Below are 26,798 nucleotides of genomic sequence, written 5' to 3'. Positions count from 1 at the left end.
TTACAAACATCTCTTTATGTATTATTTTGCACATGATTTTAAATGACATCATACAAACCAATTTTGTTGTTTTTCCACATTTAAGGGGAAAATGTTCAATACCGCAATGGGTCCATGACTGGATTTGGGTTCTTTGACATGGAAATATTTATAATTAAAAAAATCTAAAAAAAAAAAATAAAAAGCTTCAGTGCATGTAATACTTTAAACATTTACAGTACAGAAACATGTGGTATTTGGTGATCATTGGTAAATGTAGAGACAAAATAAGGAATATAAATGTGTCCAAGACCAATTTTCTCATCCTCCGCAACAATTTTCGATCATTGTTTAAGCCCTCAGGGAACTAACATTTTCAAAAAAAAAAAAAAATTGTTGTAAGGGACATATTTGACTGTTACACACAACCAGGTAAGCAGTTCTTATTTTTTCTCTCCAGAAAAAAGTTTACATTTTGTTTGTCATAGTACCTAGACAACTTTTTTGTTCTCATTACCGAAACATGAGTTTGTAAATGCATATATTTAATGTAATATCATGTTGCGGTAATGATAATTTTTATAATGATAATTTAAAAAATTTAAATAATTCTATAGGAAATATTTTTTAAATCCTCTAAAAATAATAGTTATAATAAGTTCAGACCTTAGTCTTATATGTGCAAAAACAAAACTGGCTTCAAGGGCTTTTTAAAAAATATGATGCTGAAGTCTGGATTTCGTGAGAATCACCCAGATATGTATAATAAAGGTTAGATGTCTCGCCTGCACTGCTGGCCATTGGAGGTCAACGTCCGCACCTGGCGGCCATCTTGTCTCAGGCATTTGGTTTGTTATAAATGTCAAAGGTGTACCTATGACACTGCATAATTATGAATAATGTTCATAAAACATGTTTAAGCATCCAGAATTATAGCCACGTTAAAGCAACACCAAAGAGTTTTTTTTACCTTAAAATAACGCTTCCAAAACAGTTTCAGTCGTTCATCCACTCTAAACAGGGTGAACAGCACTTTCACATTCGCTTTGCAGCCCTCTATCGGCCAAAACCGCACTAAAGAAGTTTCCAACCGTCGGGTAGTGGTCCTGTAGTCCGAGTGAATACTACAAAAACTTGCTTTACGGCAGACCTACAATCCAATCAGAGCCAGCTATGCCTCAGTATTTATGACAGTGGGTAATGGACAATTACGCTTCTAACCTGTAGGGGGAGCAAAGAGCCAAAACTCTTTGGTGTTGCTTTAACAAAGTTTTTAAGAAACCAAACCATTTGAAAATCGGTAGAAAATTTAGCAAGTTATGGTTATTTTAAAGTACATGCACCATTAAAACACAATGCTACAAGTGAGCGAGCTGCCTGAGACATGATGGCCGCCGGTGATGACGTTTGAGACTCTGCCGTAAGACATCTAGCCTTTATTATACATATCTATGGGTTGAACAACATGTTTCCTAAATACGTTTTCTCTTGTTTGGTGGGTGTGTCAAAACTCCACTCCAATCAGCAGTAACATGCAAATAAACCACGCAGTACTAAAAAGACAGCTCGCACAATGGGTCCAAGTTGGATTGTTCTCCTTCATTCTGGACTGCAAGGTCAGTGACTGTAACATATGAGCATATTTTACAGTATTAAACATGTATTTATAACTTAATCATCAGGCTCCAGAAACATTTTAAAAAGAACACAAAGAATGGCCTTGTCAGCTATCGTGGTTGCAACTCTTGCGTCATCACAACAGGGTGTTCAACGCATAACCGTTTCTGTTTAAAAAAACGCTGTGCAACGTTTTGTCGGAGCTGAACGCAGACTAGGTTTGGTTGCCTCAGGAGGCAGTCCATGTGCCTCAATCAGTTTCGAAGCTCCCTAGGTCATGAATCAGCACTGGTAAGGACACTGGCCTAATATAGACAGTTTCAGCAGCAACGACATAAACAAACAGCTTTGTGGACCAAATTCTGATAGACTTTAGCATTGAACTAATAACAACAGAGTCTCTCTAGAGTAGATTATTTCTGTTAACAAGCAAAATAAATAAAATTTATGTACACAATGTGAGCTACAGATCCTTAAATTCTTGCCTGGCTGCCAAATCCACACAGCAGTGATTCATGGCAAGGTGCCGCTCATTTGCTGAACATAATGTTTTGGATAGGGTATAGGAATGCAAATGAATTCCAGTGTAGTGCCAGTGAAAGTTTTGTAGGTGATCATTAGTACATCATACCTGACAAGGGCTTCAATCAGTAGCCAGTGGAGCGAGAACAAGAGTGTTGTTACACGAGCCCTTTTGGGGTTTTTGTAGATGATCCGAGCTGCTGCGTTCTGAACCAATTGGAGTGGTTTGATAGGCCAGCAAGTGTTGCCAAGTTAAATGGATAGGTCATGCTTTATCTTGGATTTTCCAGAAATACAACCAGTCCCGTCTTCGGCTGGATGTCTGCTAAGCATTTGGATTGCATATTTTCATAAAGCTTCACACTGCAAAAATAATTGCCTATGCTAATGACTGAATGTATGATAAAGAAACGAGCAATGTAATTACAGTATGTTCGATCTGTTAACACAATACCCAATTCCTGTAATCGCTGGAGTTGTTAAGAGGGCAGCATACTGGGCATAAGATGAGCAAAGTGCTGTCAACAGACACATCATCAAAAGTCGCAATTCATCCACTCTGCTTTTTCCATATTAATGACATTCAGACACTTTTCTCCTCTCTCATGTAATGCAAAAGTCCTTGCTGCTGATATTTCCCCTTGATATGTGCACAAATCTTCTTTGGCAGGCGCTTGATGACACTACACAAGTCCTTGATGAGGAACGGCTTTTCTTTAACATCCAGTCCCAGTTTATCACTGAGGATTTGTGCAATCAGCGTGCACAGTGGCCATCCAACCTCATCGACGGTGATTACAGAGCAGGCGAGATGCACCCCGAGTCGACCTTGCGGCTGCTAATGATGGGGGAGAATCTAATTGTGAATCAGACGGAGGCCGAGACGCTCTGGACAGCCGCATGCCCATCAAACAGGAGCTGAATGCATGGTATTCAGATGACTACAGACTTCATATGCTATGTAAATGAAAAGCCCATCACCTTATGAATGTTGTCACCATGACAACACCCTGCTCACAAGTACTTTACTTAAAAGTCAGAGATGTAGATTTGTAGCATTTGGGAAAGTCTTGAAGACCCTGGCCCAGTCAAGATACAATGTGGTTTATTGTTTTTTATTTACCGAACAGACTCCTTTCACCTTTTCCATCACCGAGAGAGATTCAGCACCTCAGCTGGTGCTGTCACCCGCCTCTCTCTGACCTCTGATGGAATAGATTTGTTGTCGACTGGCTGTGGGATTCTTGGATATTCACTCTTAAAAATAAAGGGCCGACAAAGGTTTTTTGGAGAATCATTTCTTTTATATTTTTTTATAATCAAAACTTTTTTCACTACAAAGAACCTAAACATACATTTTCTTGTTTAATGTTTAAGGTTCTTTATGGAACAATTCAGCCAAAAAATGGTTCTTCTATGGCATAGTGAAGCAGCTTTAATTTTAAGAGTATAGTAAAATATCATCTGTGAATGTAGAAGGTTAGATTATGTGCATAGAATTAAAATTAGAATAGGGGATTGGTTTTAGTTGTTTTGAGTGACCTAATTTTAGGTTTGCTATAAGCAATAACATCCTCATAAGGATTTAAAAAAGTAGGAAAGCTTATTAAACTTTATTTAGCAGCTAATGTAACATTCCAATTTCATATTTCCCTGAAGAGGTTTTTACCTTTTCAAGCATTTACATTTATGCATGTGGCAGACGCTTTTATCCTATACCCACTTACAATGCATTCAACATTGTAAAAAGAGAAACACAAGTTTATTCAACTTAAAATTTCACTTCAGGTGTTACCTATTGAAGTAATTTTTAAAAGTCAACAATTTTTTACTTTTTACAGTGAGGGTATACATTTTTATTAGTATGTGTTCCCTGGGAATCAACCCAAATGTTGCGCTTTTAGTGCAAAGTATCATCTGAGCTACAGAAACATCATTCCTCAGATATAACTACAGATGTATTTGCCTTTAAAGAACAAGTTCGGTATTTTACACTTAAAGCCCTGTTTTCAGATTTTTTTATGATGAAATAGAACGGTGTTGACTAAAATTCAGACATATGCTGCTGGTCCGAGAATTTTCGATTTCTGTTGTATCACCACCCCTACAATGGCTGCATAGGTGAACTGAAACAATCCTTCCTAAAATGCATTAAACTTTTGTTTACAAAGACATGAAACTCACCGAATGATCACTGATATGCTCAAACAAAAATCGCTGCAAAAGATGCTTTCCAACAGGTGTTTTAGCATTCGTTGTTAACTTGTGGACCTTTTTTCCAAACGCCTCACACCTGTACGTTCTTCCGTTGAGAGCTTGAATAATAGACACTCCAGCCCAGTTGGTGGCGATAATCCACCTTTGCCAATTGCAAGAATACAAACAACGTTCCTGGCGGCAGAGCACATCTAATACAAGTCAATGGAGTTGGACAAAAACTACGATAAAACCTGTTGGAAAGCATCTTTTGCAGCGATTTTTGTGTGAGCATATCAGTGAACACCCCTGACCACTCGGTGAGTTTCATGTCTTAGTAAATAAAAGTTTAATGCATTTTAGGAAGGATTTTTCCTTATGTTTTCTTATGTTTCCATATGTCCAAATTTCAGTCAAAACTGTTCTATTTCATCATAAACAAACATAAGAAAATTTTTATATTTGAGTAATTTGACCCAACAGTGTGTTAAAACAACAAAGCATTTTGGGTTGGGAGGGTGCTTGAGCACCTGCCTCTTTGGCACTGGATGGCCAAAGTGCCCTTTTGTCAAGGCATTTTTTTGTAATTAAATGCTCTTTTGTGAAGTCTTGCCCAATATATATATTACTAAAATTAATGAATAATAATTTAAATATAGATAAAATGACTCCTATTGACCTTTCACCGAACAATCTCATCCGGGACGATCCCTCTCCCATGCAGCATGAGCATGTTCATATGCTCTTACTACGGCACAGTACCCAGTAGTACATGGATATCCTTGTGTCGGCATTGTGGCATTAACCAAAGTGGTTTGCTTGTTCCTTACATTCAACAAGAACGACTGTTAAACGTTAAGTGTTGGTTCAACTTATGAAGTTACTTCAATTAGTAACACCTAAAAAATGTATGTTATTCAACTTTTTCACCTAAAGTGAAACTTTAGGTTGAATAACTTACATTTTTAGCTGTTACAAATTGATGTAATTCTTTAAAGGTCCAGTTTTTCGTGTGTTTCTGAAGCTATGATTGTGTTTATGGTGCGTAATATAACGTGTGTTCATGTTTCATGTGTAAAAAATGCAATATTTTTCACACAGTTTACCGCTGTTTTCACTGTCCTAAAAACAGGCTGATGTCTTCTTTGTTCTATGAAGTCTCTCCTTCAGAAATATGTAGAGTTCTGATTGTGTAGTTTGTTCAGTGTGTTGTGATTCGACAGCAGTTGGCCTAGCCAGAGCCGTTTGAGCTTAAGTGGCTACCGATGTATTCCTGTGGGCGGTGTTTAGTCAAAAACTGTTTTATTGACATCATTAAATCAGGAAGTAGAGGACTGTAGTCCAAACCGGCCGTTCGCTGTAGGCTTTGAAAGGGGAATTCTGTGAAAGAAAATGTATTGCTTGGCAGTGAACTTTGAACTTTATCATTTTACAGGTATTATATATGCTCTAACAGCAACATTACACTAAAGTTTGAAAAATGGGAGCAGGAAAAACAGGACCTTTAAGTTGATCAACTTTTCACTTTTCAATTTTATTATTATTATTATTTAACTAATTAAAAAAAGAATAAATTCAAAACAGAATTAGAATAGAATTTTATTTTAAATATGACAAAAAAAATCCACAATAGCCTGTAAACTTATAATAATATTTTATAGTCGGAAAGCAATATATGAAGATATTATCAAGTGGCGGCTGATGACTGCTCATCCAAGGGGCGCTAATTCAAAACATGTGTTTGGAGTGTCATGTGTGTTGCTTGCGTTTTCAAAATATGTGTTTGTTGCTTCATGTAAACCATGTGCATCATGTGTTTTGTCAAAATAAGTGCCTGCTGCATACGTGTCAAAACCGTTTATGATAAAAGAGACGCTCACGTTCACAAAATACACTCAAGACACTCCCTTAACAGTAAACTCTGATTACGCATGAGATTATGCGAGAATCTGGCAAACGCGAGCGTCTCTTTTATCATAAACTCTTTAGACGTGTCTGCAGCAGGCACTTATTTTGACAAGACACGTGATGCACACAGGATCTCTCGATACGCAGAACACATATTTTGAAATGAGGAACCACACACATGACGAGCTACTTACAAGTTGTGACGACCTTCGCATCGAGCGCCCTCAAAAAAATAAGTCACCAGCCGCCACTGATATTATTACAAACTGTTGACAAACAGACACACAACTCTGTCTATACTGTTGATTTTTCAGTCTCACTTTATTTGCAAGAAAAATAAAGAAAAAATTAGACTAAAGATGGTCCTTTCTATTCCATATTGATATGTGTGTCGGCAAGGAATGCTCCATGTGCCCTTTTTATACTTTGAGCATCTGTCCCTCCAAAGGTCTCTGCACGGCACTGGAAATAAAGGTACAAAAGTTGAACCCTTTGGGTACAAAAGTGTACCTTTTTGAAAAGGTACAGCCCCAGTGACAACTTTTGTACCTGCTGTTACCTTATTTTTACTGAGAGTGTACCTTAAGTGTATAAAACGTCTCTCCACCTTTTTCCTCATTTTCAGCTCGACAAAAAGATTGTATTTGTATTTGTACAGAACACTAACCTGCATTGTTAAGTTATGTTTCCTAGAACAAAAAAGACAAATGTTCAGAATTCTGTACATATTTCAAGTTCACAACCCACTCTGAGTCAAACATTCACACACTATATCAATAGTGCATTCATCTTTGGACTTTCATTTGCTTTGCTTTTCATTCTGACTCAGAGGTTTATGTATCATTTCAGCAGCAAAAGATAAAACATTTTATTTTACACCTATGAGTGTTAGGGTAGTTCTTAAATTCATTGTTTTTTTAAGTTTCTCACTTATTATGCTACGGGTAGTAATTTATGTATCTTCAGGTAATAATACATTAATGAGAAACATGAATCAATTACATAAATAAAGTGCGCAAATTCTTTAGTTTAGATGATCTGTTTAAGTGTCAAATCAGTGTTTGTGAGTGATTATTGACTGGCTGGTTGGTTGAAGAATTGATTTGACCCAAAACATTTACTAAAGACCCAACCGTTTCAAAGAGGTTAATAGCTCATTTAAAACCTAATCACATCAACCAAAAGACTGACATGACTTTTTCTCAGAATATCTTAAAGAATATCTTTTAAAACAGCAAAAACAAAAAGGTAATTTACATGGTCATCTAAATTGTTTGTCATCACCTAAGCTGTACTTTTGTCTAACCAAAGCCTCCTCCACTGTCTAAGTGCTAGTGAATGTCACAAAATCGCAGATGTTACACTGCAGGTGTATTAATCAGGTATACATACACCAGGAGTATACATAACAGCAGCGATTTTACTGTGTGGGTATTAACTTCAAGTTTGTAATCCTAAACAATGAAATGACCTTCACTGATAACATACTGTAGCAGTAGCTGTCTATTCTTCAGGTTATAATGAAATAAAAATCAATAAAACTCAACTCACTGCACTTCATTTGATGCATTATTTTGCAAAAAAATTGTATTGTTGGTAAAAACTCCTGCACCTTCATTCAATATTGATTATATGTACCTTATTTGTCTTTTGATACTTGCTTTTATTAGATTCAGTTTCTTGCATTTTTTTTTCAAATTTAGAGCTTTTTCAAAAATAAAATAAAAATAGCGTCAAGGGTATTGCACAATATGCCAAAAACCAAGCAAGTTGAATCCCCAATAGCTATATGCATTTAATTTACACAGCATAAAGACATTTACATATCTACTCAAAGACAAGTGAAGCCCAACTAGTAGAGTCTCTGGCACTTAGTTAGACTTTGTTTGTGATAAGATTTTCTGAGAACTCGTCTTGTGGGATGTAATAGTTAAGAAACTATCCTTGCAGAAAGCCTAAGGATACCCTTATGCAACAAACATATACTGCAGTATATTGGAAAATATCATGTAATATATTAGGCAATATATTACCATATATCGGATTTAATATTTATATTTCCCAATATATTGTAATATATGCATAGAAAATATCATGTAATATATTAGGCAGTATATTCCCATATATAGGATTTAATATGTATATTTTCCATTATATTGCAGTATATGAATAGACCATACATGTATATATTGATACAAAATATATTGTAACCAAGACCAAAAAGGGCACTATGTTTTTCCATGTAATAGTTTGTCTTTATATGATTTAATATACTGCAATATATGCAGGGGCGTCGCTAGATCCCTTTTACTGGGGCACATGCCCCAGTGTAAATCTTTTGTGTCCCGGTGTAAATCTCAAGTTTAAATTTTAGCAGTTAACTAGTGTATTCCTATACAAAGATAATCGCGGCAAAAACAGATCTATATGCAATGTAGTTACCCAATTTACGCTTGTAAAAGCGACGAAGCAGTCGCATTGACTCGTGCACACACGTATCCATGTCCATGCACGTCTTTGCGTTCATCTGCACACAACCGCATTCAAAAGGTGACGCCAAGCGAGTTAGCTTATGAAAACATGACTAGACTAAAGTAAGTTTCTAAATAATAATAATAATCTTATTTTGACTCGATCATTATTGGCTTCTTTAGATGAACATGTTTTGTGCAAAGCAGGGAAAGCGAAGCAGACAAGAGAGATGATGAGTTTTAAGGAGGTAAGACAAACTACATCCTCACCCGATCAGGTCTGAAACATTAGAGGAAAAATCTCAGGAAAACCTCGTCAAGTCTGTAGAATTGAATTGTTGCTGAGACAGATGTAAGATGTTCTTAAGATTATCTAAGTGTACTTCACTGTGCTATTTTGAGGCACCATGAATATGAACTAACATGCACTTTTAACATACTATCTCTGTATAAAAAAACTTATTTAGTTAACACTTGTATTAATCTTGAACACAACTTTTATACAAAGATGGGTTCAAGTTTACTACAAGTGGTACATAAATACATTTTTTAAATACATTTTTAGCACATTTTAGTTCATATTTATGGTGTCTCAAAATAGCACAGTGAAGTACACTAAGATGATCTTAAGAACATCTTAATATACTAAAAATTTGTCTTTAGTACTTCTTAAGTACAAAATTAGTGTGCGAAAATAAAGCACTTAAAATACACTATGGAAGTGTACTACTTTTTCACCTTGGTTAACACATGAGTCAGTTTTGGTGAACTGTTACTTCAAAACTCTACACACAAATCCTTACATTTCTCAGTGCTTACACCATCTGGTCATATGGAAAGCACTAGCATTCAATACTGTTCACTCAAGTCAGCACAGCTTAGCAAACAATTACCAAGCTGGAAACACTAAAAGTCAAAATTGAACACACAGCAATCAGATCCTTCAATAGATACATAAAAGGGCCTGAATCTGTTCATTGAGCTTTGAAACAATGGATCCACAGAGAAATGAAGGAATAGGTCGAGGAAGAGGAGGAGGAAGAGGAGGAGGGAAAGAAGAAGGACATGGTGAAGGAGGAGAAAGAGGACATGGTAAAGGAGGAGGGAGAGGACATGATGAAGAAATAGGTCGAGGAGGAGTAGGAAGAGGAGGAGGGAGAGGAAGAGGCAGAAGAGTAGGGAAAGAAGGAGGACGTGGTGAAGGAGGAGGAAGAGGACATGGTAAAGGAGGAGGGAGGGGACATGATGAAGAAATAGGTCGAGGAGGAGGAGGGAGAGGAATAGGAGGAGGGAGAGGAGGAGGGAAAGGAGGAGGACGTGGTGAAGGAGGAGGAAGAGGACATAGTGGAGGAGGAGGAAGAGGAGGAGGACGTGGTGAAAGAGGAGGAAGGAGATGAAGGGCAAGGTGACAAGCAATTTCAAGGTGAAATACAAGCCACTCTAGTTGACCATGTCCTGGTCAATGGTATGACTATGAGGGAGGCTGAGCAACGAGTAAAGCCTAATTTGAGTCGCTTTACTTATGCCTCCATCTTCAGAGCCTTCAGGGAGGAAAACAGATAGGTGTACTTACAGTAAGACTGCTCTATACAGTAACTTTAGTGTGCATACACTGTTGGACTATGCTACTGGAATAAAGAAATGCATCAAATTGCCTTCCATACAGATAGACATATCAGCAGATGAATGCAAGGGGTGGATCAGGCAAGAGGATTTTACCCTTGCTGTTTGGCTAGGACCAATATAGCCTGTGATGTGGATGAGATTCTCTGGCCTGACCCAGAACTAAGACGGGATGTTGAGGCGAAATATTACAATTTACAGTTGTGCTGTGTATAGCACATGAATGAATAAAAATGCATACATTGATTGTGTCTTTTTGGTCATGTGAAAAGGTTTTTGAGGGGGAGAACCACAAGCAACTTACCAGTTTTGGATATATTGTTTTGAATTGATTGCACAAGTGTGTAATACTATATTGTAGTGTGTGTGTTTTTGAAAGCTTGTGTGTGTTGTCTGAGGGAAAAGTTTGGTATTTCAGTAAGAGTGAATGGTTTTGAGTGTAGAGCTTCATTTTGACCTGAAAATATGATGTTTGGAGTATTGTGTGAGACTTTATGGAATTGTCTTTACTGTTTTGAGAATATGAGGCATAGTTTCAAGAAATGTGTAATAATGTTAGGTATAACGAAGATTATACTTGTATATATGTATCTTTTGCAGTAACTGTTGAACTGTAGAATAGTGGGTTGAGCAAAGGACATTGTATAGAAGTGTTGCACACTTCTTGCACACAGCAGGCTTTCAAAAAAGTCAGCAAAAAATGGGGGGCCTGTGCCCCAGTAGAGCTTTATATCTAGCAATGCCCATGAATATATGGATGTGCTATGTATGTATGTATGTATGTATATATGATTTAACAATTTTTACTTTCCAAATAAACAACTACAGCATATTCATGAATATGCATGGCATATAGCCTAAAGAAAATATTAAAGACAAAAATCTGCATTACACAAATAACAGTTTTATTGAAACAGCAGAGACCTTTCTTTCATTTTCTACGTTTGTCAGTACTCTACTCAGCACCGACTGCTTCAACCAGAATGCGTGCCAAAGGCGATGGAGCATAATGCTTGAGTAGGAAGCTGAGATTCAGGCGCGAGGAGAGGACAAGGACACATACCTGTGACTAGCAACAATGAGGCTGATAGGTCCTGACCAGAGATGTATAGTAACGAAGTAGAACTACTTCACTACTGTACTTAAGTACTAAAAGACAGTATCTGTACTCTACTGAAGTATATATTTTTTCTCCTACTTCCACTTTTACTTCAGTACATATTTTCGATGAGTTTAATACTTTTACTCCAATACATTTTTTATGTGCTGCATAGTTACTCGTTACACTCAAATGTTACGAATCATTCCAAACCCACATTATCACTGCCAGAGCGGTGATACACATTAGAAACACACACAGATCGTGTTCTAAACCAATCGGAGATAGTGAAGGGCGGACCCCTCCCTCCCTCTCACTCCCAAATATGAGCCGGGGTTGTGGACAAAGTGAAGCAAATAGAGAACCAAAGTGCGCGAGAAAGACAGAGAGAGAGAGAATGCGTGAGAAAGGGCGAGTGTGCGTGAAAGAAGGAAACTTAAGTTCATTGAAACACCTTGCACCTTTACTGTACCTATTACCATTATATCGACTAATATTTAATTATTTGGTTAAATTAATCTAAATTATCTGAACAGTCCTGTCTTTGTACTCCTGCTACAGCCAAAGGAATTGTGAGTGTCCTTTAGCTAAAACATTTGAAATAATATAAACAATATTATATTCAAACTTTTGACTGTTTTCTTTAATAACTACATTACACAATACTTGTACTTTTACCTTCAGTACTTGAGTAGTATATTTTAAAATAAACTACTTGCAATACTTAAGTACAAAACATGTTTAATACTTTAGTACTTCCACTTAAGTGCTGTGCTTAAAGAGCACTTCAACTTCTACTCAAGTCACTTTTTTGATAGAGCACTTGTACTTTTACTCAAGTCTGGGTCCCTAGTACTTTATACATCTCTGGTCCTGACCTATAGTCCTAACTCATACTCCTAATCAGTAGGTGGCGGTAATGCACCTAAAAGTTGTTTGCTAACCACCAGTAAAACTTGAGAAGGAGACTGATCGTTGGCATGCTCTCAACCCAGGAAAAACTTCAAGCTTTACAAGGTACATAGTTTTCAGAGGTGGTGCTTTCCAGTTTTGATTGCATCTCTTCCAGGAGAGATTTTTGTGAACCAGAGGGGAAGGAGTGAGAAGGGAGAGAGTAATCGTTGTTGTTTTGTTCCACAGATGCTGTTTTAAACCAGTTTCCACGGCCGAAGCTGATGTTAGAAAATCCATCAACAGTAGAATATGCGAGCTAAGACACCAGGTGAAGTGCAAAAGCATGGGTATATAAGTAATTTAAACCAGTGAAGAGCCAAGATGGACTCCTAGCCAGGATAAAGGCCTGTTCTTTTGGTAATTTATTTCTTTGCTTTTTCACATTGCCAAAGCTCCTTGAAAGTTTGTTTATTATTTATTTATCTATTATTGTCTGTGCATTTTGTTTATATTGTATTTTTAACTGTATAACGGCACTGCTGAAAGTTTGAAATAAATAGACCTTTGTAATTTAAATTGCTTTCATTTATATTTTGTATATTTTCTGTTTTATGTCACTCTTTTAAAATGTAATTTATGTTAATGTAATGCAAGACATTTATGTAATGTAAAGCAAACCACATTGTCTGACCATGTGCAAAATCTCTTGTGGTTGTAATAGGTCTGTTTAGCTCTCTACCTCAAATTAGTTTTAGTATGTGTGCCTGATTAAAAGAAAATAAAGGTGGCTTTTGATAGATTATCCATTAGTCTGTGTTAATATGTGGTATAAATGTGTGTACATATTTTTATGTATATATTTCTATATAATTTTACATATTATTTAAAATATATTCTACAATATAGTAAACATACATGTGACACTATATCTGTACATATATTGTTAATACATTTTTGCATATCAATCGGAATACAATATTTGTAAATATAATATTGCATATTTTGAGATATATAAACACATATATTATATTCACGTGCAATATATTAAAAGCGACAATTATTTATATTTATCAATATACTGCAATAAATTACATATATATAGAATATATGTATCAACATATTACTCATGTATTTTACAATATACTGCAATATATTGCATACATAAAGAATATATGCATCAACATATTACTCCATACATTGCCAATATATACTGCAATATATTACATACATTAAGATTATATTTATCAACATATTACTCCATATATTGCCAATATATACTGCAATATATTACATACATTAAGAGTATATTTATCAACATATTACTCCATATATTGCCAATATATACTGCAATATATTACATACATAAAGAATATATGTATCAACATATTACTACATATATTGTCAATATATACTGCAATATATTACATACATTAAGAGTATATTTATCAACATATTACTCCATATATTGCCAATATATACTGCAATATATTACATACATTAAGAGTATATTTATCAACATATTACTCCATATATTGCCAATATATACTGCAATATATTACATACATTAAGAGTATATTTATCAACATATTACTCCATATATTGCCAATATATACTGCAATATTTTACATACATATAGAATATATTTATCAACATATTACTACATATATTGTCAATATATACTGCAATATATTACATACATATAGAATATATGTATCAACATATTACTCCATATATTGCCAATATATACTGCAATATATTACATACATATAGAATATATGTATCAATATATTACAAACATTTAAAATATATGTATCAACATATTACTCCATATATTGCCAATATATACTGCAATCTAATACATACATTTAGAATATATGCATCAATATATTACTTCATATATTTCCAATATATTATGGGATATATTAAATAGTATAATGAGATGTATTTAATCAATATATGAAAACGGCAATAATTGCAGTATTGTATAATATATTGCAATATATCACTTACATATATATAATATATTTTTATATAATATATCATGATATATATTACTTTGTAAATTTCACAATATATGGAGACACATTGAATATATTGTCATGTAATATATTGAGAAATATATGTTTGTTGCATAAGGGTATACAATACACATTTTGAGTTGTGCACTCTCTGTTGTCACTGGGATGCAGAGCCGACCCTAGACTTCTGGGGGACTAAAGCAACTTTGTAAGGCGTCCTGTCAGCACGTTCATAAAAACCCATTCACTCTTTCTGCTTAAATGTAGCTATAAACAAAATGTTAACTAAAACACCTTGTATTGTCTCATAGCTGTACATTTTTGCCATATAGACATTACTGTGACACTCATCAGAATACTTCCTAATTAAACATTGACACATATTTTCTGTTTTATTTGTATTAATAAGGAGATGCAGAACATCAAGGAAACAAATGGAAAATTATGAATAAAATAGCAGAAAAACTATAACAAACAACTTTCTCGAAATATAGACATTAGCAATGTGCATTGTTTTAAAAGCTTGCATGTATGAATTTGTCTATTTCTTTAACACGTATGAAAGATTTTGATTATTGATGCGTATATCTCGTGGCACAATGATGTCACTCGCCAATTGGTCTGTGCAGTGCCACATTAAGTTAAGAGCAAGGGGGCCCCCTAGTTGTTCGGGGCCCTACGCAGCTTGCGTACCCTGTGTATAGGGAGGATTGGCTCTGCTGGGATGGTACCTTTTAAGATGGTGCTAATATGTTCCATTTTGGTACTAGAGTATGTAGCTTTAAGGTACCAATGTGTACCATTAAGGGGACCAATATGCACCTTCTTGTACCTTTTTTCTGAGAGTGTGTATATACACTAATTTCAAATCTAAATATATAGTTATAAGTAGTGTGACCATTTTTGATGGTCTTGATCATATCTTGTCGGTCTTGTCTTGGTCTTGGCCACTCAACGTCTTGGTCTTGTCTTGGTCTTAACACCCTCTGGTCTTGGTCTTTGTTTATTTCCAAATATAATTATACAATATAATTGTTTGGCCCTCTATAATATATAAGAATGACCTTTTGGATTGATCTAAGCTGCCCTAACTTTGGTGAGGTCAAATTCGTTTTATTCAAGTAAATAACTGACTTAAAAGCAGAAAGAATTAACACAAGGGTGATGCTAAAAAAAAAGTCAATGATTATAATGACACATCTTTATAAACAAACACACAAACATGATTCAATAAATTACGCCGAGTCGACAACAGTCATAGGGGCAACACAGTTGTTGGCATGGATACACAGCTAATTGGTGAATAAAGCTGTAGCTTTGCTTAAGAGCAGAGATACAGACTTAGAGATTGTTTCATTATCAATAAGCCATTAGTCATTTTTTTAAAAGAAAAACACTATTTATTTTATTGTGTGTGATATGAATAAAAGCTTTTATCTTCTGTAGGTTTGTTTTTGTGATTATACTCATTATCTTAAACAATCATGATACATATCATTTGTGGGTTTCGAAGGCATTAACCTGTCGATAGAGAATTTGTTATGTTGTGACTGAGGGATTGAGTTACTCGCACTCTCGGTCAGCTATAATGATGTGTCTCAATGAAGAGAGAGATGGTCATTATGGCTGTTGAAATGATGTTGCAATGAGTATTAATAGACAGGGACACACCCCAAGAACCAGAACATATATATCCCGAGGATAATTTGAATAAAAGTCTCAAAATGACACTCTGCAATATCAAGTTAAGTTTCAGAACAAAACGTTTGCTCTTTATGCCAGCACAAAGACCTGTTTTGTCTCAGATTACTGTAATGAAGGTTTCTAATATTTTCCATAAAGAATATATGTGTTATAATTTGTATGATGTTGTTGTCAAACAGTTACAAACTACACAGAATTTCTCACTTAAAGTATTGCAAAAACGCTGCTGGAAAGAGCCTGCATTTCCCTTGGGAAATATTTTTCAAAGTTTCAATCCTTTGAATGCATTAGTGAATACACCTGCAGCCCTGCTGTAAATAATTTTATATGAAAGATGAATTCTTCTTTATCCTTATCTGTATCAGTTGTAGGTTATTTTATGAGTCTTTGAATATTGCCATAATTGAAAGCAGATTTTCCATTTTACACCTGTGCAAAGCTATTCATTACATTCCCGTGATATTATATCCCATCACTCTTCAATCTTTTTTTGTATTTTTAACCAGGTTCTTGGTATTCCTTAGCCCTTCTTTATGATTTAATCAAAATAGCGATAATAGAGTGATGTCATTTGTTGTGTACTAAACTTAGGAAAACTGCTGTTGTTTAACCATTTCACAATCTTAAATAGACAAGAAACAAAGCAGCACAATCAAGATTTGATTTGGGTTTCTGTCTTTGATCTTAAACTATTTCATTCGACCACATGGCAGGTTGATTAAAGTGAAAAACTCTCTATGAAGGAACAATATGTAGATCCATTCTTCTGTACCCCTTCCAACTGTGTAACACGTTTTAATTATGTGTGGAGCACAATCACATTTTACGCACTGTGTGTTCAAAAAGCAACATCTTTACTGGCCAATTGGCTAGGTTTTCTCTTTTGTAAGGGCAGCATGCAAACTCCCCCTCAAAGTTTAGGAAATTATACATACCTTACCTAGCTGCTATACCTTACTTTAGTTGTTAACATTATAATGTTAATAGACAGTCAACTTTTTATTTAGATAAAACGCTGCTGTTTTCAATTTCTCCCATTGTTATGATTACTAACATTACTGCACCAGTTGTGTTTTTATTTTTATGCATTTGGCATTCAAGCTGTGCCATCTGTTCATTGCTGTATCCAATGCAGTTAGCTATTTTTGCTTTATTCTCAGACAATTTGTAGTTTCCATTTTTAAGAACAAAATATTTGTTTATTTATTTTTTATTTTTTCTTGCACCGATAGAGGCTTTATCTGTGATGAGAGATAGCCTACTGTATAGCTTTAATGCAAGACATTCTGTTTTACAGCACTTTGATCCTGCACAAACATTCAGCACATTTCATGCCTCCAGAATAACATCCATACTGTCTGCATCCTTTCAAAAACAAATTCTCCATAAACACTGCAGACCTCATAGAATAGAGTCACAAAAGCAAGAATGTGTTTCAGAATTGGAGTCAACTTAATTAAAAATGCCTCAAAATAATACCGTGAGGTTGATTTACTCAGAAATGAAATCTTTAAATAGTGGCTTGAGAGGAATATTTGTTCATGTGGAAGGGGTGAAAGAAACGCTGGCATTGTATGTTTGGGTCATATTAGTCACAGTCTATATTCTTCACGGATATAGGAAGATCTTTTACCCATGCAGCCTGCATGCAGGAGCAAAAATGTGGCTACGATGTTTTAAACGAATCCATTTGCCTTAAATGAGGACTGTAATAATATTTGTTATTTTCATATTCCGTTTTATTTTAGGAATACCCCTCTCTCTCTTTTCCTAACTCTACTTTTGTAGATTTTCAAATTTCCGTAGAAGCTGGGTGGAGTGGTCTTTGTACAGAAGCTAAAATGAGGCATGATATTGAATCCAGGTCAATAGGTGTGAATTGGTATCTGCTTCAATATGAGTTCTCCTGTATAGTTCCTGTATGGGTGGTAGAGCATTTAGTTAGCAAGCAGTGCAACAGGTCATAGGTTTGAATCCAGTGAACATGCATACTGATAAAAACAAATGCATACCTCACTGTAAATTGCTTTGGATTAAAGCATCTGCCAAATGCATAAATGCAAATGAGTTCACTAGTGACCATAAATATATTTATAATCCTCAGTGTCAGTTTGTTTTGTTAACTCTGGATTTTCCTTTTATCACCACTTTGACCTACTTACAATGCAACACTTCAATTTCAACCTACTGTACGTCACCTTATAAAATCCTCTCATTTCAAGCCATTCAAATATTGATATGTGAGCTTAACAGTGTTTTTGTCAAGAACTGGGAAGAGCTATTGGAAATGTATTTTAAAAATCCTTTCTGAGTGGGGTCGCCATCATTTGTCATACTTCTTTTTCATCTTTATCTTCTAAGAAAGAGTCTCTTATGCTAAAATTGCTGGTGGAGAATCTGGCCTTTTCTTCTTTCTCTTGACCACTCTTCGTTGGCAGCGAGCGGTTTAGTTCTCCAGAAATAAATCACAGTGCCACTATATCTGCAAAGGTGGGTTATTTGTGTGACATTTATTACATTTCCCTTCACAGTTTTTGAAGGAAATTGGATGAGGAAATCACATTTAATGAATGTACATTAGGATTCTGTCTCTTTTACTCTCGCCTTACTCTCACCTGTGACCTCTGCCGTCATATGCCAGCATATGATTCATGTGGCATTTTAACTTCTCATTATTTACCTGTTTTTTCCTTTTCATTAGTTTATTTCATCTGGTGTTTATGGATGTCTGAGAGGTCTGAATATGAGAGCTAATGATTAAAAGCTAATTACAGCTAGTACAGAACGTGATGTGCTATCACACTAATAATGAAACTTGCTTCAGAAAAATCATTTCTGTGATGATTTTCATTACAGATTTCTAGGAATTGGTCAAAACCAGATGTGTTTTCTAGTCCTCTTTACCTTCACACCTTTGCACAGCCACCCACACACACACACACACACACACACACATTTCTCCCTTTCTTCTTCTTCTTCCTTTATTTCTTAACACCGTTCCAGCATCTACAGCTATATTCATGGCGAGAACCAGGTAATCTATACACAAGAGACAATTTGGTATCTCCAATTTGCCTAACTTGCGTGTTTTGGGCCTGTGGGAGGAAACCGGAGTAAAAACTTTAAATAATTGTAATTAATTGTTTCTGTATAATGCCTCTTTGTTCAGAAATTTGAATTTTGTGTGTTCAGATCTCTTTCAGCCAATACACCGCTGTGGTCCACTATAGATTTCTTGTTGTCATTTACATTTCTTAATATCTACCCCAAAAGACACTGCTGGATAAAATGTAACTGCACCTTTTGTCAGAGCATTGTCATGTTTTAAACACAGCTGTGTGTTTTTGTCGGTTGGAAAGGCCATTGGGTGTTTTTGGGGTTCTCGGAGGGTCAAGGCAGATTGAGGCTGCAGTGCGACTCAAAGCCTTTGTTCTGACAAGATGAAACACTTCCTGCCAGGTGGAGCCCGGAGCATCTTCTTTATTTATCAATATATATTTTTGTCTTTTTCCTCTATCTTTTATACTTGTTTTGAAGAGCTTTACTTTCACTAGATTGTTGAATAAAAGCAAGATAAATGGTTTCATCTTTATCACTGACATATTATTTTCCAAACTATTTAAATAGCTGGCTAACATCTGTAGTAGGCTTTTACTTTGAATCTGACATCTTCCATTCCTGTGCCATATGTGAACATTGTGAGAGTGTAAATTTAAACCACATTGCAAAAGTCAATATTTTTTATCATGTTTTTAAAACAAAACACATCCTTTCCTTAAGATATGTATTTTTTTACAAATGTGAAAATGTATATCATAAAACATGTTATGGCAAAGAGACTTTCATCTGTTTATTGTTTTAAGCATGTTATGAAATATTTTGCACATATAGTTTTTTCTTCTTTGCTCAAGCAGGCAATGCTGAATAAACTCCCTTAAAAGAAATCACCGTCATGCAATGTTTATTAAAACTATTACCTCAATAATCAAATTCCTGTCTGATGTAACCTGTATACTCTGCCTATTCATTTGCTTAGGATCATAATATGCAATATTGTATGAAGTAGGTTAGAAACAGGGAGGGGTTGAGACATAAATCATTTGAAAGACTCAACAGCTTTGTGAAGGTGACCAACTGTCTTGCATTTTAACATATCACATTCAACCAGTATATCATATGTTACTATGTTGACATGAAATATATTTGGGAAACGAAAGTGTCCTGCGGTGAGATGTCATACATAAATTGAAATTATTGTAAAACATATCATAGCTTATATGACCATGTAAATGCAATTTCTGAATTCAAATTGTCAGTGTAAGAAACAACAACAAAGGTTAAAAGCCTGTTTAGTGACTAGTAACTTTATGCATGCATGTATATATTTGTTAACCTGAAATGTTGATGGTGTGCGTCAGCTATATATGCAAATGAAGGCTCTTTAAGGCTTTTGGCTGCAAGTGATCAAAAATATATTTATGCAGAATCCAAAAGCTTTTGTTATGCTGTGGTACCCTGATTTCGTAATCTTAACCTGAATATGTTGACTAAAAAAGAAGGTGAATGTTTTACATCAATAAATAGGTGATCTAAAGCTGGCCTGATCATTGATCATCATTCCACCAGCATCCATCGCAAGTGAATAAATCCTCTGATCGGTCTGTTGAATGTCATTCGTTTATGATTTGGCCAGGGAGTCCCTCGCACTCCATGAGTCCGGTGGAGGTAAATGGTGTAATAGTGTCCAGGGAAATCTCCCCGTCGCACTCGAACTGCGCGATGTTAGGCAACAGCAAGTTTTTATGGTTTCGGGACATGTTGGAGGTAACTGAATCCTTATCGAACGGGAGGCTCGGTTCCTCCCGAGAGTTTGAAACTGCGTGCGGCAGCTGCACTACCAGCGGCTGCGCTTCCTTCTGTAGCGTTGTGTCGTGATGATAGGACACCAGCTCATTGCTGAAATTCACTGTCTCCACTGCGGCGCTGGGGAAAATTTTATTGCAACCCAAAATAGACGAGAAGGCCTTTCTGAAGTCCGCGTTAAATGCGTAAATGACGGGGTTTAGAGAGGAATTGGCCCATCCGAACCAAACAAAAATGGTGAAAGTAGTGTCACTTACGCACTGACAGAAGGGTACCATGCAGTTGATCACGAAAAACGGCAGCCAACAAAACACAAAGACTCCCATGATGATGGAAAGAGTTTTTAAAACTTTGGTCTCTTTTTTGAATGTGGTTTTAAGGGAGTTCTCGTTAGAGCAGTCGTTGGACTGGTGGTGGTTTTGCGCCTGTTCCACTGCCCTCTCCAAAGAGGAGATCCTGCGGATCTGTGTTTGCGCAATACGAAATATCCTCGTGTATGTGGCGATCATGATGATAACAGGAATGTAGAAACTTATCAGTGAAGAAGAGATGGCGTACGTCCGGTTCAGGTTGGCTTTGCAGTTGTCGGTATAGTTGGTGCCGTTACCCATTGCGCCTTCCTCCCCCTCCTCTGCCATGTGCCAGTTGAGCTGAACCGGGATAAAGGAGATGAGGATGGACAGGGTCCACGCCACCCCGATCATCATGAAAGCCACCCTGTGGGTCATCTTGCGCTCGTAGCGAAAAGGGCTCGCGATTGCCCAGTAGCGGTCCACGCTGATGATGCACAGGTTGAGGATGGACGCGGTGGAGCACATAATGTCAAAGGCGATCCAGATGCCGCAAAATCGGCCGAAGAGCCACGTGCCCGTCACCGCGGATATCGCCTCCCACGGCATCACCAGTACCGCCACGAAGAGGTCAGACACTGCCAAAGAAATAACAAAAAAGTTGGTCACTTTGGAGCGCAAGTGCCTGAATTTGACCACGGCGGCGCACACCAGTGTGTTCCCGAGAAGCGTGGAGATGATCAGGAGAAAGAGCACGAACCCAAGCAGAGCGCGCACACTGTTCTGTGCGTCTCCATCCTCACTGTCCTGCGCTCCGTGCGCAAGGTCCTGTGTGTGGTTTGTACTATTCTCCATCCTTAGGTACATTTCTCAACATTGAACATTTGTCACTATAATATCTTCAACCAAAAACCTTAATTAGGCGTGCATGAGGTTTTTGCCTTGTAGTGATCTCTATCCCATTTTGTCAAATTGTAAACTGCGTCCGTTCCCGATGCTGAGCGCGCGGAATGACCCACATTCACGCGCCAGAGCTTCTCGTTCCGAAACCTCTTGCTTTGTGATTGGTTTATGTACACACCGCTGAGCCTGTATAATCCATACCAGTACACTGAAAAAAAAAATCCTTTCAATTTACGTAATTTTAATGTGTACATCGGTCCCACATAATCCGATTGTGTTAAACCAACATAATTTTCCTCATTTAATTTTTATGTGTCAGACCAAAACATTTTAATTGTTTCAAGTAGTCTAATATAAATATGTTGACTCAAAGTGCTATTTCTCTTTACTATAACACATTTATTTTGTAATGTTTAAGTAATTTTATTATGTAAGGGGACTAGATTTTCATCTGTAATTCCAACATGCTTTTTTAATGCTTATATTATGGGATTATGTAACTCTAAAGCAATTTCATTATGTTTCTGGAACCAGAATAATCATCCATAATTATCCAAATGTTATTTATTTCTTTTTTAAATACAAAATACATTTGCATTGGCATAAAAAGCAAAGAGTTTTAAACAAAAGTTTAGTGATATTGAGGCAAACCACTGCTTTCAGATCGTCAATTCATTTAAATCACTACACATTAATTTAACAACAGTCAATAACTATTACAACAATCAGCACATGCAGTACATACAAAGGGGCAATTTCCCAAACAGGTTGTAGATTAATCCATGACTAGGCCCTAGTTATATTAGGATATTTTTTACAAAAAAAGTTTACAAACAAACCTACCTTACAAAAACAACACTGGAGTACATCTTGAGACAAAACAATGGCACTGATATATGTCAAGATATGTCAGTGCAATATGTTTTCAAATTAAGGCATTGCAAAAGTCTGGGACTAGAAAAAGCCCCATCTGTAAAACTGACCCAAATGTTTAAAATAGTTACTATCACAGTAGATTTAGAAGTGCTAAAGCACAAACACTGCATTCCAAAGAGACATGCAAAACAGTAAGTACTATTATTTTTTAAATGGATTTACAAACTGGAAAATATCAATCCTTCAGAAAGTCAGAGCTACAGCATTTGTATAAACTGATAATCAAAGATTCAACAAAAACAAAATACAACAACCATTTCCAAAATCAACTTTGAGCAGCCAATGGTTAATTGTTTAATAAGAAAAAACGCTTAAAACAGATAAATAAAAAGAACATAAATGAGCAGCACAGTCTTTCTGATCCTTTCACTGAAAGAAACTGTTCGTTAAAGTTACGCTCAATGCAGTTCCATTTAAATCTTTTGGATTTCTTCAAAAATAAAGCAGAGATCAGGATAGCTCAGGTTTAAGGCATACATCAGCTCAAACAACATGGCACGATGTTGCAACACCTTCATGCCTTCCAGGACTATACAAAGATCCTCTTCTTCATCACAAGAAGCATGTTGTTTGAGAGCACAAATCCCAACAGTGGTGTCTTCAAATGACCACACTGATGCTGACTTCATTCATGCCCTGTACAAAACAGACAAATGTAGTTAAAGAAACAGAAAAAAAGTTACTGTTACAATAAAAGTGTCATTGGAAATTAGTACAATGCAAACAAATATAAATGTAAGTGTACAGACCCATGTGCATTGCCACAGCATATTACAATTGGTTACAAATATATGGGTTACAAAGCAAGGCAGCTGCACTGTCCACTGCTCCAGGTGTGTGTGCGCGTTTACTAGACTGGAATGAGTTAAATAAAGAGGCCACAATTCGAGTGTGTGCTACCAAACCTGACAATCACAGCAAAAGTGAATTATCTCATTTTCTCACTGTCATGTTGTTATAAACCTGTATAAATGTCTTTGTTCTGATGAACACGAAGGAAGACATTTATTTTGAGGAATGTTTGCAACCAAACTGTTCATGAGCCCCATTCACTTCCATAGTATTATATTTCCCCACTATGGAAGTGAATGGGGCTTATGATTGGTTTGGGAACAAACATTCCTCAAAATATCTTCCATAGTGTTCATCAGAACAAAGACATTTATAAAGGTTTGTAACAACATGATAGGGAGTAAGTGATGAGAATTTTTATTTTTGGGTGAACTACCCCTTTAAATCTTCCCAGGTGTTTTAATGACCCTTGTGCCAAAAGATGTAACTAAAACATACTACATTTTCTGTACCTCCAACAATGTTTACACATTTTTATGTCTATGAATCTATATTACTTACTTCTGTCATTTGATCATTCATTGTTTGAAGTCTGTTTGCTAGCTGTCCTCCTTTCTGATAGAAGAGTTTCGTCAGGTTTTTGGATTGGAGGTCCAGGTGACACGCAGGAACATAAGACAGTAGTGATTCTTTTAAATTCAGCATTTATCTGAAAACAAATTAACCAACCATTGTATATTTGAGTACTGCGAGTCAAAGAATAATACATGTATATTAGTTACAAAAATAAGATTTAGCTCCAAACAGCAGTAAAACAGTGATAGGAATTACTTACCAATGCTTTTGAGTGTGTAGCGCATGCAAGGATGATGGACCTATAAGAGGAAATATTCAGAGGTGAAATCAACACATAACCTCAAATGATTAAGGTCACAGTCACACATACACAGAGCAATAATGAAATAAGTATTATATCTGTCATAGGACGCAATTTTGGACAAAATGAGATCTTAAAACAAGGTTCTCTTCTGAAAATGTCAGCTTTAAGGTGTGGTCACTTCAAAGCGATTTTTTTTCAGTTAATATACCAGACTTCACGCGAGGCATTTAAAAAAAGCTTTTTCTAATTGAATCAAGTGTTGCTCGTGGCGTAGTGAAGTCACGAATAACTGACGCGGGTCTGTTCATCTGATTAAGCAGACAGTTTGTTTCATACGCAATGTCATTATTAATGTAGTCAATTGATATAATCTGGTAAATTACTTACATGGATAACGTTACTCTGGACAGAATAACGTCTGGTTAGCGTTTTATTTGTCCTGAACCGTTTCCATAGAACAACTGAGTAAAAAGTGCCTCAAAAGTCAACTCAAATCTGTCAGTTTTCAACTCGGATAAAACTACCAAACGTGAAATAACGTTATACAGCTGACATTTTTAAAACGCTGTTTTTCTTTATGAGCCTTACACTGACTGACTGACTGACTGACTGACTGACTGACTGACTGACTGACTGACTGTAACGTTAACTTACTCCACCAACATCCTCCAAACTCATTTTTACTACAAGTCATTGCAATGGCTACATATTGTAAAAAAAACTGTCTATCTAGTGAAGATGTATCACGTATAAAGTGAACATAAATAAATAATAGAACTTACTTTAATAACGTGGTGTCCGTCTGAGAGAGTTCTTCTGACTGACTGCTGCTGAGTCTTCATTTTGGCGCCCAAAACAAACGATGTTTATTCTTCTTTTATGGCGATTGACGTCCTTTTTATTGAGCGTTACTGCCACCTTCTGCTCAGGGGGTGCCATTTTGTGTGCAAACTCAATTTTATTGCTTTAAGTATTCAATTCAATCAATTTTAATCAATGTGAGAATAATGTGTTCATTTTACATTCAAACAAAACATTTTCATCCTAATCAATTAAATTATGTTTACACAAGGAATATAAATATTTTGTGTTGCATATACATGTTTATTTTATTTAAATTCAAAGACCCACCAAGTCCATTTTTTTCAGTGTATTCTTTCTAAACAAATGACTTATAGCTGCCAATTAACCTTCATGATTTTAATTTACAGTAGGGTTAAAAGTAATTTCATCAAGTCTGCATCAAATGCAAATTTATATTTGTTAATAGTCAGAACAAAGACTTTTTATATATACACAAAATAATAGTTTTAAATAATAGGCTACAGCATTAACCTCATTATGTTAACAAGAACAACAATAATAATAATATGATGATGATAAATTTGGATACATTGTGCCGCATAGTCAAACAGGGTCCGTTTCTACCTAAATTTACACTGTATGATGCATTCTTGTAGGCAATAAAATATTAAATGCTAGTTACAATGCCTCAAAACTAAACCATTATATCAGACAGTTTGTGTATGAAAATATGTGTGTGTCATACAATGAAGTATCATTGAAAGTGCTTCTCATTTTGAATTTAGGTGGCACTTTTTGCATCCATTCCAAAGTAAAACTGGTGTACCTAAATTGACAGAACAAAATGAATTATGAAAGGCTTATATGAAATTGCCAATAAAAAAATGATTTGCTGTAGTGTGCAATAAAGACTAAATGCAATAAAGAATACGTACAGTTGTAAAAACAGTTTAAAACTTTGAAAACTGCAGAAAGTTTATTTAAATGGTGTCATACACAAAGGTACCATGCAAAACAGCATCTAATTTTGAAAAAAGTTTTGATTTTGGTTTTAGGTTTCTCAGTCTGAATTTAGCTAAATTGTGCAACTTTTTGCATCCACTTCAATCGGCAGCCACATCTACTTTATTTAACCCTATATATATTTGTATGATTACATAATTCACATGCAATGACTTTGCAATAAATATTTGATGCAATAAAGAATATGTGCAGTTTTGTTTTACTCTAAAACTGCACCATTAGAAAGTTAATGTATGATTATATGTGGGTGTCAAACACAAGTGTGTCATGCAAACA

General features: G+C 35.7%; 1 protein-coding gene and 1 long non-coding RNA gene across 3 annotated transcripts; both read right to left on the bottom strand.

Moving 5' to 3' along the window:
* Positions 1 to 20,214: 20,214 nt before the first annotated feature.
* Positions 20,215 to 22,180, bottom strand: LOC135787692 (D(1C) dopamine receptor). Its single transcript, XM_065297598.2, has one exon. The coding sequence runs from the start codon at positions 22,049 to 22,051 to the stop codon at positions 20,702 to 20,704; it is 1,350 nt and encodes a 449-aa protein (XP_065153670.1). The 5' UTR covers positions 22,052 to 22,180; the 3' UTR covers positions 20,215 to 20,701.
* Positions 22,181 to 22,302: 122 nt separating this feature from the next.
* Positions 22,303 to 25,848, bottom strand: LOC135768683 (uncharacterized). 2 transcript variants are annotated; one of them, XR_012335287.1, is made up of 4 exons: positions 25,478 to 25,848; positions 24,651 to 24,690; positions 24,377 to 24,524; positions 22,303 to 23,659 (listed from the first exon to the last, which is right to left on the bottom strand). It is a non-coding gene; the product is annotated as an uncharacterized lncRNA (long non-coding RNA). The 2 variants fall into 2 exon arrangements; XR_012335286.1 differs by lacking the exon at positions 25,478 to 25,848 and having other exon boundaries at positions 24,651 to 25,099.
* Between the last annotated feature and the right edge of the window lie 950 nt (positions 25,849 to 26,798).

This window comes from Paramisgurnus dabryanus, chromosome 17, assembly GCF_030506205.2.
Source record: "Paramisgurnus dabryanus chromosome 17, PD_genome_1.1, whole genome shotgun sequence".
In the NCBI taxonomy this organism is placed as follows: Eukaryota; Metazoa; Chordata; class Actinopteri; order Cypriniformes; family Cobitidae; genus Paramisgurnus; species Paramisgurnus dabryanus.
Note: the sequence above shows the minus strand (reverse complement) of the source record. Positions and strands in the feature narration are given on the sequence as shown.

Excerpts from the sequence above, each read along its gene's own strand:
- LOC135787692 (XM_065297598.2), bottom strand. The coding sequence starts at position 22,051 with ATGTACCTAAGGATGGAGAATAGTACAAACCACACACAGGACCTTGCG.